This window comes from Macrotis lagotis, chromosome 2, assembly GCF_037893015.1.
Source record: "Macrotis lagotis isolate mMagLag1 chromosome 2, bilby.v1.9.chrom.fasta, whole genome shotgun sequence".
NCBI lineage: Eukaryota > Metazoa > Chordata > Mammalia > Peramelemorphia > Peramelidae > Macrotis > Macrotis lagotis.
In genome coordinates this window covers 236,069,902-236,089,614 of record NC_133659.1, presented here as the reverse complement: position 1 = coordinate 236,089,614, position 19,713 = coordinate 236,069,902, and the positions used below count along the sequence as shown (strand labels likewise).

Here is a 19,713-nt window from a genome sequence, read left to right as displayed (position 1 = left end):
GAGACCAATAAATGGAAGTGAGTAAGGTCTAAGAAGACTGGAAAGATAGGAGGGAGCCAATATTTATAGAACTTTGAATCCCAAATAGTTGGTTTTTGTTTGTGATCTGGAGATGATAGGGAACCATAGAAGTTATTAAGTACATTTGGCATAATTAGACCTGTGCTTTAGAAAGATTACTTTGGCAACTGAATAGGAGGATGGATTGGAGTGGGGAGATATTCAACAGTAGAGAGCCCAGCCAGAAGAGAGGTATTTTGGAGAAAAAGTATGTTGGAGTCAGATTTAAATGAAAAGATAGACATTATTGATTTGAACATTACATTCTTTAACTTAATTAGTTAGTTAAGTTATCCAAGCTTCCTAGAGTATATGCTACACTAGGCCTAAAGTCATAAAGAAATATTTTTTCTTTGATATATTTTTGAACAATAAATTGAATATAATGTGTTTTACATCTTAAAGGAGTAGAATTTTATCTAGGTTCCATATGAGACTGAAAGCAGTATTAAACTATTAAGATTTTTATACTTGCTGTATTTCCTTTTCTTGAATGCTTTTGGCCTTTGAGAGTATGTGAGAGCATTGTTGTACATAACCCAGAACATAATAAATGCTATCTTGATGCATATGAAATAGGCATCCTTCTGAGTGTAAACAACATCTTTCTGGGAAAAGGGTATATGTATGATCATAAATTATACTTTTATACATATTTGATATTAGAAAAACAGAGCCCTAAAATATCAATACTAAACAGCAGTACTTTGAATAATGGTTACACAGGTTTTGAGTTGTTAACTTGTCATTGTCTGAAAGTTATTTTCTAGTCTTTAACTTGTTCAGTTGTGATGTCTTTACTTTTTTTGACCAGAATTTCATTTTATGTTGTAGCAAAACATTACAAAATATAACACAGAAATTCGTACTGCATTCACTATTTTATGCATTCTTAAGCTTATACATGGATTTATTTGAAAAATGTTAGAAATCATATACATAATTCTAAACGTAGAAAACAAGAATGTGAAAAGGTTGCAAAATTCACTTACCCATCCTTACCAAATAAATGTCATAACTCATGTTCCACATTTACTGAAATGATACCTTCACCAATGGTATTTTTTTCACTAATGAAAATAAATTATTTATATAAATATCCTTTTGATGGCTGTGGATTATTTTCAGCAGTAATAAATCATAGTTTTCACATTCATAACAAAAGTTTTTAATTTCTGAAAATATGTATGCATATATACATATGATTATTATATATATATGGCATATATACACACATATGTAAGCTCTTGCTCATCAATAAATTTACATTTATTTGCAAACAGCTAACAGTAAATATATTCAGGAATGTAAGGAAATCTTTATTTTAACAAATATAAAGTTCTTTCTAATGCATTTCAGTTGGTCTTGTTATGAATGCAGAAGTTTGCTTATCAGAATCTTAGGCATATACATAAGAAACTGGATCATTCAAAAATAATTTTTACAAATTTATAAGCACCTTTGTTATAAACATTTACTATTTACAGATTGCTGCTTTCCATAGAACAAAAAAGAAAAAAATAGAGTAACAATTAGTCCAATAGAAAATTTGCTTGAAAATTGCTAATGTGTCATGTGGTCCAATAGATAAGCTTTGCTATTTTGTGGTGTGAAAGCATATATGAAAGTTAAGTGTTAAGATACTCGTGTTCTCTTTCTTAGAGTGAACACTCTTGCAGTATCATTTGGTTTTGCCTTTTTAGTTCCTTGATGAGATTTTCCTGTTTCTTTTTGATTTGACCTCTTTTGTCCTTTTGATTTTGGATTACATTCAGTGTCCTGAATTTCTTTGGAACTGAAGATGGGTTCATCTTGTTGAAAAGTAGAATCCTGAGCATTTTGCTCTTCAGTTTCTACTCTTATTTTTCCAGGACTGTATGCAGCTAATTGACAGAGAGCAACAGCCGCTGTTTGTTTCTGCTCGTCACTATTGTCAATCATTCTTAAATCTTGTGCTTCACCATTATTAGCTATGACTGAAATGTCATCTTGATGGATGCTTTGCTGTTGATTCTTTATATAGTGTTCTGCTTTAGAATGTTCAGTTTTCTGGGTAGCAGCAGCTTCAGCATCTTGTGGTAGACTGTGGAATGAAGGTTTCAGGTTTAGAGTATTGCAGGAATCCTTCACTGATAGATTTAAAGGCATGTCTTGTAGCTTCATAATGTCTTGAGTTTCCACATGAGATGTGTTTTTGTATATATGTTCATGTGCTGTTTCCTTTTTTTTTTCAGATTTCTTAGAAAGATTGAGTGGAGCTATTCCTGGGTCTTCCTCTATGTTAGAAGAATCTTCATTTGTGTTAGAAGTACCTTCTGTCTGATGTTGTACATCTTCATCAGTAATATTACTGCTGAAAGAAAAAGATAAATTAAATTTTATTTCTTTTTAGAAAAATAAGACTCATAAAGTTGAGTGTTTCCAGGCTACATTTTACATAGGGAATGGTCATTATTTTTTAGCTTAAATACAGTGAGAAATTATTCTTTACAACTAGAAGGACCAGAAGTGTCAAAGGAATTTTTTAAAAATTAAGATAAAAATTTTTATACTATTTCTATTTTCTTTGCATTATGAATTTTAAATAATATTATGACTCAGCTTGTTCCTTGAAGGTATTCTTAAATTCCAGTCTTTCTAGTGTTACAAGTTTTTAATGAATTATAAACTGGGGAATTAATTAGGCAGAACAAAGTAGGAGTGGGGTGGAGAAGGAGTTCTAGTAGGGATTGAGTTTCTTGAGTTTTGGAAGTAAGTTTTACAGAGCCCATCTTACCTTCTTGTAGAGTCAACTCTATTTAACTGTGGATCAGGGTATTCTGAGCTTTTTCTCACAAGTTTGAAAGCTGTGGCATTTTCTTCAGGTTGACTTAGTTTTCCAAATGGACCAGGGGATGATTTACTTGAAAGGTCAAACAGTCCTTCACATGCATGGCTTGTCTGAGTGAAGTTGGTGGGACTTGGCCTCCCTGGAGACCCTGTAGCTGCACTTCCTGCACGGGGACTCATCTTGGCCCCATCTCTATCATTTGGTTCATCTTTGGAAGGATCTTGGCTTTGGAGAACTAAGCTTTCTTTTTCATAATCTGTATTTTTTTTGTGGGAGTTCCAGGAGTTTAATCTTGATGGATTTGAAGGTGGATAGATCAAGTTAGTTTCTTCAAGTAAGTGAGAATTCTGCTCTCTTGTAATATTAGCAACGTGTGGAATTTTAAGGCTATAGGAGGAGAATGCAGACTCTGGTCTGTAGAACCCATATGGTATGGGAAGACTGGACTGATACTGCTGAAAAAATTTGTAGGGCTCATATGTTGATGGTGATGGATTCAAGTGTTTAGGGATTGGTCCTGTGTGGGAAAGAAAATGTCTTTGGTCTTGAGTACCATAGACTGACAATAAAGAGTTTTCACACTCTACTGAATTACTTGCAAGTAAATAAGGTGAATAGATAGTAGCTAGTCCATGCTCTGCATAAAAATGAGGTGGATATTCTGGAATAGTTGGTTGCATGTAAGGAGAAATGGATCCAAAACCTTTTGTAGATGGAATTTTATGTGAAAACTCTGGGAGAAAAGAGCCAGCTTTCCATGGGTGATTAGGTGCATGGAATGCAGATTTAGTATGAAAAGAACTTTTGGTAATCGTGTCAGGTATTGCCAGCATTTCAGATACTTCATCAGTTTCTGATCCTTTAAGTCTGTGTTCTACTGGTACAAAAGCTGAAGGTCTGGCACCACCTTCTAAAATAGGCTGTATCGTAATTGTACCTTCTGTAGCTGAACCAAGAGGTGTTGCTTTCTTCTGAACTGGAGGAGTTTGTCCTGATGATTTACTTGTCACACAGTTTCGTAATTCTAAATTTTCCTTGGCTTCTTCCTTGGCAAAGCTGTGTTGAAGCTTAGAATCAAGATTTGTTTGTCCATTGGTGATTGACTTGGAAGTAGTTGGCTTAACTAAAGAATCTATGTGATGTGTTTGTTTAGGCTCTAAGGAATTGGATTTTGGACATTTGGGAACTCGATCTTGTTCTGATACTAATGTAATGGAGTTTTTACAGAGGCCATACTTCATATGGTTAAAAAGATGTGATTTTTCATTGCAAGTAAAGGGGCACTGAAAACACTTATATTTAAATGGCTTTCCTGGAGGCCTTGGGATATAATGAGGTTTCTTTGGTTTTCGTTCTTTGAGAAGACTCATTTTTCCTTTTCAAATTTTCAGGGCCTGTTTTTTGTGTAGTCTAATCAAAGTTTACTTCTTTAGAGTCAAACTTTGGTTTTGACTTATTTTAGAGGGTTGTGCTCACTTTTTAAAGGATTTTCATTTGAAGTTTGCTCCACAGTGTTAGGATCTGGAGAAAGGCCACAGTTTCAATTGGGTATAGATGAACTGTAAGAGAAAAATGAATTTTTAAATAACATGATAACTGCTTCAAAGAGAAATTAGTATTTTTCTAAGATTGAATAGTTAAAATAAAGATACTACATTTAAAGACATGGAAGCCATGCATTTTTACCATTTCTTATGCTCCTAAATGAATACAAGGATAAGGTTAATCCACGAAGTTGAAATTATTGATTTATCTTCTAAAGTTAAATGTTATCCTTTAACTGAGTTCACCCATAGTTTTAGTTCTTTCTTCTCCAGATTCTGCCCCTTTTCTACCCTCTGCTCCCCCGGAGTGTGTCAGAAGAGATTGCTTCTGGGGCCAAAAGGAACATAGCATGTTCAATTTAAGTTATGGCTTTTATTCTATAGGCTGTGAGGTTTCACCTCTGACACATATTAGCTGGGCAAATTACTTCATCTCCAAGTGTCCTAGGCAACTCTCAAAAGACTATAAATTGTGGAGTGTTTTGCAGAGAGCAGAGAACAGTTACTGATCTTTAATATTAGAGGGAGTTTCCACACCCAGGAGCTCTGTCCATGGAAATCACAAACCCAAGACTCCATCCCCTGCAAAACAAAATCCAACAATTTATAAACTAAAACCACAGCATTATAATAGTTTGTCAATTTGGCTAGTTTTAAATTGATAGCATGAAGAATGAATAATTAAAACTGTCAGACTTCACTTAGTCTAATGTACTTTTTTGAGCATTGGTATAATTATTGCCTTATTCACATGGTTGTTTTATAATACATAAACTAAAAAAAAAAGATTATTTTTCAGAAGAGATTGTGCAGGGCCTTGATGTGTGAGGTCTCAGAAATCTGAGCCTGGGGTAGGGGGTGGGGGTAGAAGGTTATTCCAGGAAGCAGAATTTTCTTTAGATTTCAATAGTAAATAGTATACTTATTTCCAGGAAAATTGGCTATCTTCAAGCCTTCTGTTTACAATCTTAAGTGACATGTACTATATGCCTCACATTCAGTTTATTAAAAAGAATGTTTTTGCCTTTTCTTTGTATGCTCAGTACTTAGCACAATGCCTAGCCACATAGTAGGCACTTAATAAATGCTCATTAACTTGACATTGAAATAGTAAGAGAAAACAAATATAATATAGAGAGCATTCAATTACTTTTATATATATATATATATATATATATATATATATATATATACACACACACACATTTCTTTTAAATATCTGTTTTATTAATATTGTAAAATCTATATGTGGCTTTAAACATAGACAAGACTTGACTTCATAGAATCTCACTGAATTGATAAAAACCTCAGCTGCCATTTAATCCAACCCATAACCAAAAAAAAAAAATAATCCTTATGATGGCACGTTTTATCTGATTGTATTCAGACCAGCACAATGAAAAGACTTTTTAAGAAATCACTGTAATACTGACGATATAACTTTAATGAAGACTGTTTTTCTTTGGTTTTCATAATAGTTTACAATATTCCTATATATATCCAATTGTTGTTCTTCCTGGTTTTCTGATGAGGAAACAGATATATGCCACTAAACTGAACCTTAGTGAAATTTTGAGACCTTATGTTCTAAAAGGTACTTAAAACGGGTATTAAATATTTTTAAAAATTAATTCTTGTATAAAAATAATTATCACAGTATAGAAGCAGTCCTTTAACTCCTAGGTAGGAATCAATGATGGTAGATGCCACCTCTGTAGAATTTCTGATTATCTACTTATATGTTTGTTGCTACTACTTGGAGATTGCAGTTGTGATTAGAAAGAGACCAGTTCCTGATTCCTGATCACATGTACTGCCTCCCTTTACCCTATATAGGTATTTGGGTGTGTGTGTGTGTGTGTGTGTGTGTGTGTCTGTCTCTGTAAGACAGACCCAGAGACTCAGAGACAGAGAAAAAGAGACAGAGATATTTTTCATTTAAATACCTTAAATTTATTCAGAGATGAAACATTTTAAAATGTTTTGTATATTGTCCTAGTTTTAAAAAAAAGTCTATAATCTCATCCAAGGTTTATAGGAATTGTATATTTATTAAGACCTGATTGAGATAGAAAAAACTTTGTTTTCATAAATGTGCTAATTTTTTTCTGGGATGATAAAGCAGTTTGCATGAATGAGAAATAATAATATTGCTCATTAAATTTCTGATACTTAGGGACTTTTGTGGAGGGTGTTTGATTTATGGAGTGATGAACTCAGATATAAAGAGATTATTTAATTTTTCCAACATTTCTTAATGAATGAGTGATAGTATTGGTAGTAACTAGTAGTATAAATTTCCCTGTTTTTTGCCTTAATCTCTAGATTCTTATGCCTCCTTTTTCATTATCCCTGACCCCCCTTTTATTCCCTAAATGTTTTTGCATATTTCTATTGCTTTCTCTTCCCTTCTTTACCCTGTAGTAAAAGTCATAAGATATTATTGTAGGGAATATAAATTTAAATAGTTAATAAAGTATAAATCTTTTCAATAATTTCTATATTTTCATCTGCCTGTTGTTGAAAGAAACACTATAAAAGTTGTTTTCTATCAAAATTAATTTTGTACTGAGGGGCAGAAAGAATCTGATATGTAAAAAAAAACATGTTCTATTTGCCTGGTTTCAGGAAACAAGAGAAATGGATACATTCTACAGTCTGATGCTTGGCGAGGTAGATAAGTCAGTGGAACTTGTGCTGGCATGTCTCATTATGTTCACTGATTCTGAAGGCGTGAGAACCACTTCAAGTCAAGTTCCCATGATTGTATAGGATGTGTTATGGCAAAGATCTGAAAACTGATGATTTCATCACTGACTAGAAGCATCATGATCAAAATGATGACTGTTGCAAAACATTTATCAATTGTGGGTCGAAAATCAGAGTGATACTAATTGTGAAAGTGAATAAGTGTAACAAATTTAACTTTCTGAAGAGAACTTTTAAAACATTTAACATTTAAAAACTAAAAGAACAACATAATTTATGAATTTTTTAAATCTCCAAATACCTGTTACCTCTAAAAAAATGGCACTATTAACAATTTCATATTTCTGCTATTTTCTTGAAAGGGACAAGTCTTTGAGTTTTAACATTCACACTTTTTATTTAATAGCATTTTCTCAAATTTTACAGTAGGTAAGTAATCATACAAGATATTACAGTTTTATTTTTAAGAAATAAGCCAGAGAATTCTGTGAAGATCTTCAAGTGGACAAAAGACAGGTGGTAGTGATGGTCTTCATGAGAGTATTATAGGAGTTAATTGTTCAAATAAAGCTATTGATGAATTTAGAAGTTAATTATTATAAATTACTTTAGGTAAACTGCTGGCAGATTAAAAGAGAAAAAAACTGCTTCTAATTTAACTACACTGTGGGCATAGTTCAAAATACAACTGTGAAAAACACACTAGTGATTTAGAGTTCTCCTAATTGTTATATTCAAGCACAAAATTTATATCCTACTGATAAAATGTAATAATACTTTTATCTATGTGGTAATGCTGAAGTACCACATTGTAGGGTAGCTTTATTATTTATCTGGTTTTCTTCAAGATAGGCTTTAATGAAATTAAACTTGCTGAATGGATTCTGAGTAATGCGTATTTATAAGTAAGGTAAAAGATTTGTAATAAATTAATTCTGGTCAATTTATAGCTGTTAGGTTTTGAAGTTTCTTGAAAATTTAGTATTTATTCTCAAACTCTGTTAATGTGACTATTTACAGTAACACTGAGTTCAGGTTGAAGATCTTTTCATATCTTCTTTTGCTAAACTATTTTTAGACCATTTAAGTCTGGAGGTTTATCATATAATTACTCAAATGGAATAAAGAAGGGTAGTTTCCTTGACTATTGGTTTATTCAGAGGGAAAATATAATGCTTAACATACCCAGGAGAGTACCCTGATAGAAGTTAGTACTGCAAATCATTTTTTGAGCTCTTGTATTCTATCACCTCCCATTTCTCTATCCTACCATGTTAACTAGTCTAGATGAGTTCAGCTTTTGTCTCTTTATCCATTTGACCTTGATCAAAACATCAGTAGAGACCACAGTACCCAATTCTGAACTGATTGCAAAAGTGAATAAACTTCAACTTTCTTAGAAGTTTTCATACATCTAGTACCAAAAGGATCCACAAAAACCATTTAGTCCATTTTAGATGATGAAACTTCTTCGTTTTTACAGGTGAGGAAACTAATATCCAGGGAGGTTAAATGACTGAACTAAAGTTATAAGAGTTAAAGATTTGAGCCTCCATTGTCTGTCTCCTGAGTTTGTGTTCTTTCTATAGATACCTATAAGTCATGTTTTTAAAAAGACTGATTTTCTAGTACTTTACTCCCCAACCACTTCCTTTTTCTTAAAAATAGCCCAATATTTTTCTGTCTACTTGGTTTTATTTCCTTTTCTTCTCATATCTCTCCTTACTCCCTTGTTTATCTGACACTTAATAATACTGTGTACAATATTAGTAAAATATTTTTTTAAAAATAACTTATTTTTCAAGAAAAGATTTCATAGTGATACTTAATTATAATAGAAAATTTGTAGATTCATCTACTTGCTTATTTGTTCTCTTTATTTTGGACTTGTTGCTTACATATATAACATTAGAAGACAGAATTAATAGAGTAAAATCTTTGAGCATTATATTTGCTCAGTATATTAAAATGTATTTTATAAATGTAAACTGAAATTTTTATTATGCTAATTCATTTTACCATGCTTGAGAAATTTAAGAGATAATATATCACTATGATGCCAACAGAAAAGTATATTAAGTTTTGAGTTAACAGAAAGTACTAATGATTTTATTTTTCTTTAATTATTTGAAATATGCATCAGAAATATTAGTAATTCAGTAAAAGGAATAATAGGGACATAATGTAAAAAAAAGTTTATAGAGGCCATTAAAGTTTTGTGTTTGGATTTAAAAAATATCAGCAAATAATCTAAAATAATCTTTAACTTTTAATTCAATTACCTGCACAATTATTTTGCATTTGAAGCAATCATTAAACCTGACATTGTGGATGTTTGAATATTGCAGGACTCTTATTCATATTTTATACTAGAGTTCCACATTTGTATATGATTCACAAAAGTCTCTAAATTTTTGTGGGTGGTTTTCAGTTAACCACAGAGCTTTGTTTATCTTGTTCTAAAAAACATTAAATTGTTGATATAGTATCTTCTTTTAGATGGATTCCTAAATATTAAAAGCTATAATATTTCAATTTTTGGGATGACTGAGTTGATGACTTGTTTTAAAAGTTTCAGAACTCTGGTAAAAGACAAGTGAAAGAACTATTAAAAATTAATTTTGCAAAAGCATAATAGAAATAATTATAGTTTTAACTTTAGAGGAAATTTCTTGGACAACCCAGGTAACTATTTTTGTCATATATATTGACCTATACACTAAAATGATTCTGTAATATTCTTTTTGGTTGTGTCCAGCTGTCTGATGAGGTGCACTCATCAGGGCAGAACATTTTGAAGGGCATGCTGTAATTAAAATATTGTGATGTGGCATTATTGCATAACTCAAGGACATGCCATTGTCGCCTACAGTTGTGGGTGTGTTGCAAGAACAAGATTCGTCAGTTTTATTCCAGCTAATTTTTCCAGTGATTAACTTGCTGTTCTCTCTCAGACTTTGAGTTCTTTTAAGTCAATGCTATTGGTGGTGGGGGGGCATTTAACTGAGGGAAGAGAACCTGAGAAGCCACCTCTAAGTAATTCTTGAATCACTTCTTAATAGTTGATGTATGATCAGTTAGCTGTTAACTTAATATTTTATTATGTTTTCTTCATAGACTGTGGAAGCAAATCTATTTCCCTAACTATCTTTTGTATTCCTAAAATTAAATCAGTTAAATTTATTGAAAGACCTTGTTAGTATTAAACCTAATCATATTTTGATAACTATAAATAAATACTCAGATTTAAAAGAAATTCAGTTAAGTTTCCAAATAGTAACTTCTCATGAATTTACTGTTGGGATAATGTTCATTTAAAAAAAAAAAAATCTCATTTTGGTCATTTTAATCTTCAGACATTGCAACAATTTTAGTTGTGTTTAATTAATAGCCCTCTGAAATAAAAGACATTTAAGTTAAAATTAGAAACCAGATGTTCTCACAATCTTCAGTTGTCTTTGTGTTAAAATTCATTGTAAATTTTCATTAAGTAAAGAAAAAGTAAGTAGTATGAATATATCTGAACATAATTTTCTTTTCCCCCCATAAGATTTAAATTTAAGTTATAAACAGATCACCAGACTAACAGAATAAAGTCTCAGTCTAATAGTGGTTTCAGTCCAAGGAGTGCACCTGCTAGAAACTGAGGTTAAAGAGTAGGGTAAAGCAAGTTTGAACAGCTGAGAAGTTGTTCATTTTAGCTAGATATTTTCAGAAGTTTCAAAAGGCAGTTTTCAAATAAAGCTTATATTTTAAAAAATAACACTAAGTACTTACCAGAAATGTGGTCGTGCTAAAACGTGGGTATTAATTTCCTTAGCTGTTCAGCTCTAGCTGTCAGTGTTCAGAAGGAAGTACCTGTTCTCACTCTGATTGCTAGGTGAAACTGAAGGAGGCTGTTTCAGTGGGAGGGATTTAAAGTGTAGGAGTTGAGCCCTCAGGGTGTAGAGATGCACCTGATATTATTCCTGCCTGAAGCTACAATTCATGTGTTTGCATCTACTGTTCAGCATTACCTCAGCACCTGATCTATCAAACAAACCGTGTCATTTTTGTGCCCTACACTAAGCAAACTGCTTCAGTTTCTTGAACAGGATTCAGTGCTACCCAGAAGTAAGATATGTCTTCAGTTTGAAAGCTCAATTAAATAGATTTAAATTGGACATTAAATGTTGTTTTTTGTAAAGTTATAATCTGTGAAGCTTCCTCAGAGAAGTGCTGTGCTATCAACTATAAGTAAATAGTTAAATTAATTATGTTTGCATGAAATCAAACATTGTCAGTGTTTTGCTAAGAATATTTGTGGGTCATTATCTCATTTTTTTTTCTCAAGGAATTATAGGACCATAAGATCATAGATTTAGAGTTGTAAGGGACCTTAAAGGTTGTCTAATACATACCTCTCCGTTTAAAAATCAGGAAACTGAGGCCTGGAGAATGTAAGAGTCACAGGCTTTGTTTCTATGTCCTCCTACTCCTAAACTGGCAGTCTTTCCACTATAGAGTGCTTGATACCTCATTCTTCTCCTATCCCTCCTTTACCTTTTGTCTTTGCTTTCATAACAGATTTTGTTGATGGTACTTTTTAATAATAAAAGCAGGACAAAACTCACTTTAAGTTCTTTACAACAGGAACTTGTCAAAGCATGTACATAATTAATTCCTGTCCAAATTCTACAGGAAAGTATTTTCTATATAGAAAATTGATTATTATATTCTCACATTCACTTTTTATGCAGCTTAGTTTTGTTACTGTTGAGAAAACTAAAAGACAGGCAGGATCCTTTTTTTATAGATTCCTTATTACTTATTCCCTGATTATTAGCTAACCTGGCTCTATTATTAGATTTGATTTCCTAATAAAGATTTCAAGAGTTACCTCAAAATTCTCCTTTTAGTTAACATTCTAGCTCTGGAAATGTGGAAGAGAGAATTTTTTTTTGGTGGAGGCTCATTTTACTATATATCCCAAATTTGGATTAGGTTATTGATTCATCACTTAGATTTGCAGAGTAAATTTCATGAAAAAAAAAGTTGCTTTTTTTCAGGGTTCAATTTTTATGGGGTTTTTAGCTTGTGACTTTGGTGCTGAATTCCTTTGAACTCAAATAGAAATTATCTTTAAGAAGAATCTCTAAATACATTGCTATTTTAGATTAATTGAAACTTTTCTACACTTTTACAATGAACACTTTTACCTAAACCTGTATCTATTATCAATTTTGTGCTTCCTGTTGGTTAATTAGTGGTCATAAATTGAGTTACTATTGTGCAGAGTGGCACTTTTGCTCAGAGGTAGTGTATAGAACTGCTTTTTCTCCCTAGTAATTTCAGAGCCTTAGGGTTAAGATATCCCTTAGGGTACTGAATTTAGGTATTACAAAGAAATGGATGATTTTATAAAAATTAGTGCCATGAAGGTGAATGAATGAATGAAAAAGGATTTAAGTTATTACTGTATATCAAATACTGTGTTAAGTGTTAGAAATTTAGAAAAGCAAAACACACTGCTTTCAAGGAGCTCATGCTCTAATTGGGAGAGATATAACACCTAGAAGGATTCTGTTGCAGGATAGATGAGAAGGCTAGGTGGTCCTTATGTTGGAGTAGCTAGTCATGTGATATTTTATCTTTATTAAGGTCACTTTTATAGATAAATGCATATCCATTTCTGATTTTGAAGCATTTGATAATATCCAAGGACTTCCTTACCCCTTTTCCTTCAGTAGTGTGGTTACTAAGGAGGAGGGTGACTAAATACTCTTCAAGGAAATATATATTTATTTCAACATTATATATTAAAGCATTTATTAATCAGATTTCTAATTAGGCTAAAATTGCAATGAAGGCTTTAGCTTTTTTAAATGTTTGATCTTTTCTAGCAATTTTTTTCATTTTCTTCATTTTTTCTGCTATGTTCTGTAGAATATTGTTATATTGTTCACATTTATGTAACAATTAAACAATTGCTCTGTAAGAGAGAATGCAGTTTATTGATAGAAAATTGGAAAGTTATGTGAATTGCCCAAAATCATACAGCTAATGGGGTTAAAATTGAACTTTAAAGGCAGCTTTAATGACTCCGAGTCACAGTTTATTTAGTGCCTTTCATTTGCGGGTAAGAGTGAAGAATCTGCTTCTTGTAGAGGATTTATAAGCATAAAACCTGAAATTCAGTATATGTTTTGAGTTTCAAGAAGATTATTTTCTGGCACATTATAGGTTGGTATATATTATGATCAGAATTCAGTTGTACTTATTCCAGGACTAAATTGGAATCACACACATTTTCTTTCAGTAATATTTTGTGAAAATAAAATTTTGGAAAGAGAATAAGCATTTATATAGTGCCTTCTATGTGGTAGTCATTGTGCTAAACACTTTGCAAATACTATCTCATTTGATCTTTACAACAACTCTGTGAGCCACATACTATAAAATGTTATCTCCATTTTGCAGTTGAGGAAACTGAGGCAAACAGATATAAGTGATTTGACCAGGGTCACACAGCTGGTGTCTAAAGGCAGATTTGAACTCAGGTGATCCTGAATCCAAATTCTTACCATACTCTTATCAATGATATAAATGATCCACTTGGAATTTATTATTGTTTGTGGTAGTAGTGGTGGTGGTGGTAGTGGTAGTAGTATTTGACATTTTTCTATATTAGGTGCAGAAATATCTGATTTTGCTAGAGAGTGTATTGGGGAGTGGGGTTAGGCAATGCAAAGGAAGGAAGAGACAATTTAATTTCTTTGAAAATTCAGTGACAGAATTTAATTTTCTGAACTGTTTTATATTTCTTGGTGATTAGCATCATAGCTACTTCCCTTTTTTTTCCCTAGTCTGTAAGATGAGGTGGCTCTTTTCCTGAACATATTCCCTAAAAAATTTTGCCTTCAATCATACTTTTCTCTAACCTTCAACCTTCCCCTATCTTTTGGGGCCTTCCTTATATTATCAAACATGCCTGTCTCTCTCACCCTTTAAAAAAATTCACCATTTCCTTAAATTTTCATCCTAACTCTATTTTTGTCAAACTCCTAAAAAAAATTATCTTTTCAACTTTCATTCACTCCATTCCAACTTCAACAAATAACAGAGACTGTTCTCTAGTTGCCATCAATCTCTTTAGGTCTTTTCTCCCCTTCCCCCCATTCTCCCACTCCTCATATATCTTGCCACATTTACCACTATTTACTGTGCTTTCTTTTCTGGATTTTTGTGTTACTAAAATCTCCTTATTCTTCTGTTTGATGAGTAACTTCTCAATCCCTTTGGTGACTCATTATATTTACTTAACTGGGTTATACCACAAGACACTATAATTTTTATAGAATAGCACCCTATTGGGACTTTTTTCCTAGAACAGATTTAAAAGAAAGAGAACTGTTAGGAACAACTTTTTTTGTTTTTGTTTTTTACAAGACTTGTACAAAGTCACACAGCTAGGTAATTATTAAGTGTCTTAAGTTGGATTTGAACTCAGGTCCTCCTGACTCCAGTGCTATTGTGCCACCTGGCTAGCTGCCCCCACTAACTTAGTTTTCAACACCTTAAGTGGCATGTTAAAAAGAAATGTGATTTAAAAGAATGTTAGAGCTGTTGTCAGGAAAACCTGCATTCAAATGTTGCTCACATAATTATTAGCTGTGCAATCTTGGATAAGTCATTCAATCTCTAAAGATTTAGCCTTTTTAAAACTATATGTTACTTACATTTCAACATACATTTGTATGGCTACCCTATAAATCTAGTACTTGTTTGTATGTCAGAGGCAAACTGGTCACAAAGACAATGAACTGGATCCAGAATTTAACAGGAAGAATAGGGTGGACTGGATTACTTTAGATATATTATAAAACTCTTTTACTGAATCCTAAGGTCCCCGAGAAAATAAACCCATATTTTCAATACTAATTTAATTGTTTTTCTATATGGTAATCAGACATTGAATACTACTTTCTCTAAGGAACTGAAGATGAATATCACCTGTGGGGGAAATCTATGATAGGTGTGAGAAAACTGCAGCATATAACCAAAGAGGTGTGAAGAATAGAAGTAAAATATCATCAAAAATTTATAGTAAAAATAGAGGATAGACTGACTAGTCATGTAGCAAGAGTGAAGGATGACAGGTAAAGAGATACCCTTTTGAGGTGTGGGAAAAGTGCCCAGTATGTTGGGTGGACTCCCTGAGACAAACTTTTCCAGGAATATAAAAAAGAATCCTATAGAATCCAGGAATATAGAAAAGAATCCTATAGAATGTCTGTAATCTGTATCATCATAGGGAAGTCCCAAAGTGGTGATCCATTTGAGTATTCAAGTATTTGCCTAGTTGGATGGATAAGCCCATTAGGACGATGTTTTACCTGTTTTTGTAACCCTTGCGCTTATCAAAATGCCTGGCACCCAAGGGGTGCTTAAAAAATATTGATTGATTGATTGATTAATATATAAGTGCTATAAAATAATGGTGTTACTTTCTGAAATTTCTCAGTCCTCTTACCTTCAGTGTGCTTTTTAACTTTAGGCCTTGTGAAAATGCCTAATGAAATTCATCTCCTTGTTGAACAGAATGATATATGAAAGTTGGTTAGATGTTTTTACAGCTCAAGGGTAAAGCAAGATTTGTAAAAGTCTGGGAATTTGAATTGTAAATAACAAAGTAATAGTATTGATTTTGTGCCTCTCTCTTACTAGTTATTAGCTTGAGGAAAGGCCTGTGTCCCAAACTGCATTACATACCACATAATACAATATCTTGCATATGTTGAAAATTAAATATTGCTTTTACATATAAATAAAAGAATAGAGCTGACATGAGAAAAGAGAGAAACTGTAAAGGCTTCTTTATAGTTTAGGTACTATATCACCCTGACTTTATAAGATCCTTGGCATTCTGTCCTCTGTTATTACTCTTTTCTGATTTAGATTTAGTATCCATGGTAATGTTTCTCCAATTAAATGAAATTTTTGAGTAGAAGTTAAAGGTTGGGGTGGCTAGGTGGCGCAGTGGATAGAGCACCGGCCCTGGAGTCAGGGGTACCTGAGTTCAAATCCGGCCTCAGACACTTAATAATTACCTAGCTGTGTGGCCTTGGGCAAGCCACTTAACTCCATTTGCCTTGCAAAAACCTAAAAAAAAACAAAACCAAAACCCAAACAAAAAACCAAACCACTACCTTTAACTTTTTTTTCCCAGGTTTTTGCAAGACAATGGGGTTAAGTGGCTTGCCCAAGACCACACAGCTAGGTAATTATTAAGTGTCTGAGGCCGGATTTGAACTCAGGTACCCCTGACTCCAGGGCCGGTGCTCTATCCACTGCGCCACCTAGCCCACCCTGCTTGTTTTTTTTGTTTTTTTTTTTTTAACAAAAACCTTTATCTACTGGGAATTATCCATTTTGGACATATCCGTTCTTTTTTGAAGCATTCATGTTTTCTGTGAGGTAAATGCTTTGACAGTTTTTTCATACTCTACTCCAAAGATTACTTTAATTTTGGGTAAGCCTTGAAGGATACTGAACTTGACTAAAGAAAACCAGTTTATGGGACTGTACCATGGAATAACTCCTGAGGCCATTTTTAGTGCCATTTTACCCCTCAGAAAATAATGTTTACCCTTTGGTTGTTGTTATGCTTTTCCTTCCTCTTTCAGGCCATTAATAGAAGCTTAAGGGTATGCTTGAAGTAGATAGAAGAATAGAAAGTTTGAGATACTGAGATTAAATGCAGGTTTTTGGTTTTTTTAAAGGTTCTCTGGAGCTTTGGGTAAAAATAATGGTAAGCTGCTAGTAATGCTGCTCCCTCCCCACCACCATTACCTTATTTTATATATTCTTTTTGGTGTATGTGTAGAGTGTGGCCTTCTTGAGGGCAAGTCCTGTTCTGTTTTCTCCTTTATATCCTGAGAGCTTAATCCTTTGGCTGATACATAGTATCTTATGTCCCTTTTGTCACTAGGTTAAAATATAGATATTTGGTATTTAAAGCTCTTCGCCATTTGTCCCCACTATACTTTTTTCAGATAGAATACATATTAGTCCTCTTTACATCTCATTGGTCTAACCAAATAGACTGTATTGCTATTCCTTACATTTGACACTCTATCTCAATTCTTTGTGCCTTTCCACTGGCACACTTCCTTACCTTGAATGCACTTGCAATCAATCACTTCACTTCTGCTTCTCAGAGTATCTCCTTTCCTTCAAAAGTTCTGCTCAAGTACCTCTTTATAAGTTAAGCTTTTCTTGATTCCCCTAGTCACTAAGGTCTTCCTTCCTCTATGATATTACTTCACATTTATTTTCTGTATATTTAAATCTCTTTTTCTCTCCTTCCAACCCAACTCACTCACTGTCTGTCTCTCTCTCTCTCTCTCTCTCTCTCTCTCTCTCTCTCTCTCTCTCTCTCTCTCTCTCGACTCTAATCTCCTTAAAGTCAGGGACTCTTTCACTTTTGTCTTTATATTGTTAGTACCCAACAAAATGCCTAACACATATTAAGTAGTACTGTATCTTTTTTCCCCATGTATTAAAAAAAAGTATCTTGCAGGTCTGAAATTATATCAGTGGAATTCTTTGATCTCCTAGAAAGATATTCCAATGAATAATTAAGCATAATGACATATTTTGGAAAAATTCTTAGTGTAGAAGTTCATATGCCAACCCGTCTTGGGTCTAAATTTTTACTTCAGGGAATACATTTGATTTCCAAATGTTGATTTGTGCATTTTAGTTTGGAGTACAAAAGATAGAGCCTTTAATTACATGGAAATTGATAATGGTCAATAGTTGGGTAAGGTTTTTGTATGCATTCTTTGCATTATAAAACAAGGACAATTTAGAATAAATTATGAAAAATATATATAGGTCTTTTTTGGTAATATTTGGATTTAGAATAGAAAAATTTCTATTTTCATGTGGTCAGTAAGTAGAAGAACTTCTCTGGGATTGGCACCCTGTTATAACTGCTTTTATTACTCCCATACTGTTTATTTTGACCTTGCTTATTTTAAGGAATTTAGTGAAATTCATGTCAATGAGAAATATTAGAAGATTTTTAAAAATTGAAAGAAAGGAAAGAAATACAAGAGACTATCAAAATCAACTGGCCTGGAAATCAGATCAGAGAAAGAAAATCAGAGGAATCATTGATGTATCTGAACCTAACCTCCTCCCAAAAAAACCTCCACAAAAAACAAAACTGGGATTCCATATTTCAAGAAATGAATGAAAGCTTCTCATTTCTATTAAAATCAATGGGCAAAGTCATAATAATGTGTCTACCGATTCCCTTCTGAGTGTTAATGAAAAAAGAAAATTTCCTGAAATGCTGTAACCAAAATCCAGAGTTTGTCAAAGGGGAAAAAATGTTGTAAGCAGCCAGAAAGAAAGAGTTTAAATAACAAGGGAAGATCAGATAAGATTTGTCAAAATGGTAGCATTGACCTTGGAATATGATGTTCCAAAAGACAAAAGATTAAAATTTATAAACAAGAATAACTTATGTAAATTTGAATATAATCCAACAAATTAAATAAATGGATCTTTTATGGAATAGAAGAATTTTAGAATCATTACTGATGAAAAGATGAGAGATTGATTTCCTTTGAATCCCCATCAGTAACTCCAATGATCTCTAATATGTAACTTTTCTAAATTTCTGTTTGATTAGAATATAATATTAATATATGCCCTTAGTGAAATGATAAGTTACTTTTCTATTATATATCATTTTATTAGGGACATATATTAAATAGTGATATTATTTTACTTTCTGTGTGATACCTTTTCATCATAGTTTAATTTTATTATTTTTTAGTATTTTTAGAACAAAAATTGGGTGTTTTATTTTGACATGATTTTTACAAATTTTGATGTAATGTTATTTTTAGTCTTCGTGTTATTTTCTTGTGTATATGGTTTTTCAAACATTGAAGAAGCTCTGAATTCCTGGTAGAAATCTAGTTTAATAATGAATGTGTAATATTTTAAATATTCTGAAATTATTTCATTGGAGTACTTAATATAAATCATATAGATAAATTATAGACCTTTTCAATAAGATCATAGCTATAATGGGTCCGGTATTTACACCATCCTAGCCAACTGGGTTAAGCTAGATTTTCCCTAATTGGCAACAAAGCAGAGACTTGATTGACTTGGGGGTGGGGCAAGACTCATACTATGCCTCCCTTGATTCAGCTTCCTGGTAGCCTCTGGCTGTATTGATGTGGTTTCTTGGTCACTTATGTGCATAAAAAAGAACCACCCATGTGGAGTCTTTGCCCTTTAGATTTGGTGGATACCTGGAGACCAAGGCAATAACCAGAAGCAAAATGTGACTTATGAGGAAATTTCTTCAGCATGTTAAAATTGTTGCCACATTTTTTTCTACCTTCCTGGTTTTGCCAGTTTTTATATTTCTGCAGGCTCCATTATTCCTTATTGTTTTAAAGTTTAGGGTGGTTCATTTCAGTGGAGACATGTGCATTAGAATCAACAAGAGAATCCCAGTTTACTTGAATTTCAGGTTTGCTTGTGAAAGTACATTATTAAAAT

At 32.7% G+C, this 19,713-nt stretch overlaps 2 protein-coding genes across 3 annotated transcripts in view; one reads left to right on the top strand and one right to left on the bottom strand.

The window, feature by feature from the left end:
• TBCD (tubulin folding cofactor D) overlaps window positions 1–19,713 on the top strand; it is a 401,955-nt gene that overhangs the window by 115,954 nt on the left and 266,288 nt on the right. The gene's annotated exons all lie outside the window — the stretch shown is intronic.
• On the bottom strand, window positions 459–11,042 carry ZNF750 (zinc finger protein 750). Of its 2 annotated transcripts, none has more exons than XM_074225197.1 (3): window positions 10,921–11,042; window positions 2,837–4,449; window positions 459–2,410 (listed from the first exon to the last, which is right to left on the bottom strand). In XM_074225197.1, exons 2-3 carry the CDS (start codon window positions 4,258–4,260, stop codon window positions 1,696–1,698), a joined length of 2,139 nt encoding a protein of 712 aa, XP_074081298.1. In that variant the 5' UTR covers window positions 4,261–4,449; window positions 10,921–11,042; the 3' UTR covers window positions 459–1,695. The 2 variants fall into 2 exon arrangements, with proteins under 2 accessions (XP_074081298.1, XP_074081297.1); XM_074225196.1 differs by having other exon boundaries at window positions 461–2,413.

Bases quoted from the DNA above. Each gene is read 5' to 3' on its own strand.
- ZNF750 (XM_074225196.1), bottom strand. From the start codon at position 4,260: ATGAGTCTTCTCAAAGAACGAAAACCAAAGAAACCTCATTATATCCCA. The intron at 2,414-2,836 runs GTAAGATGGGCT...TTTTTCTTTCAG, and splicing joins AGAGTTGACTCTACAAGAAG to CAGTAATATTACTGATGAAG.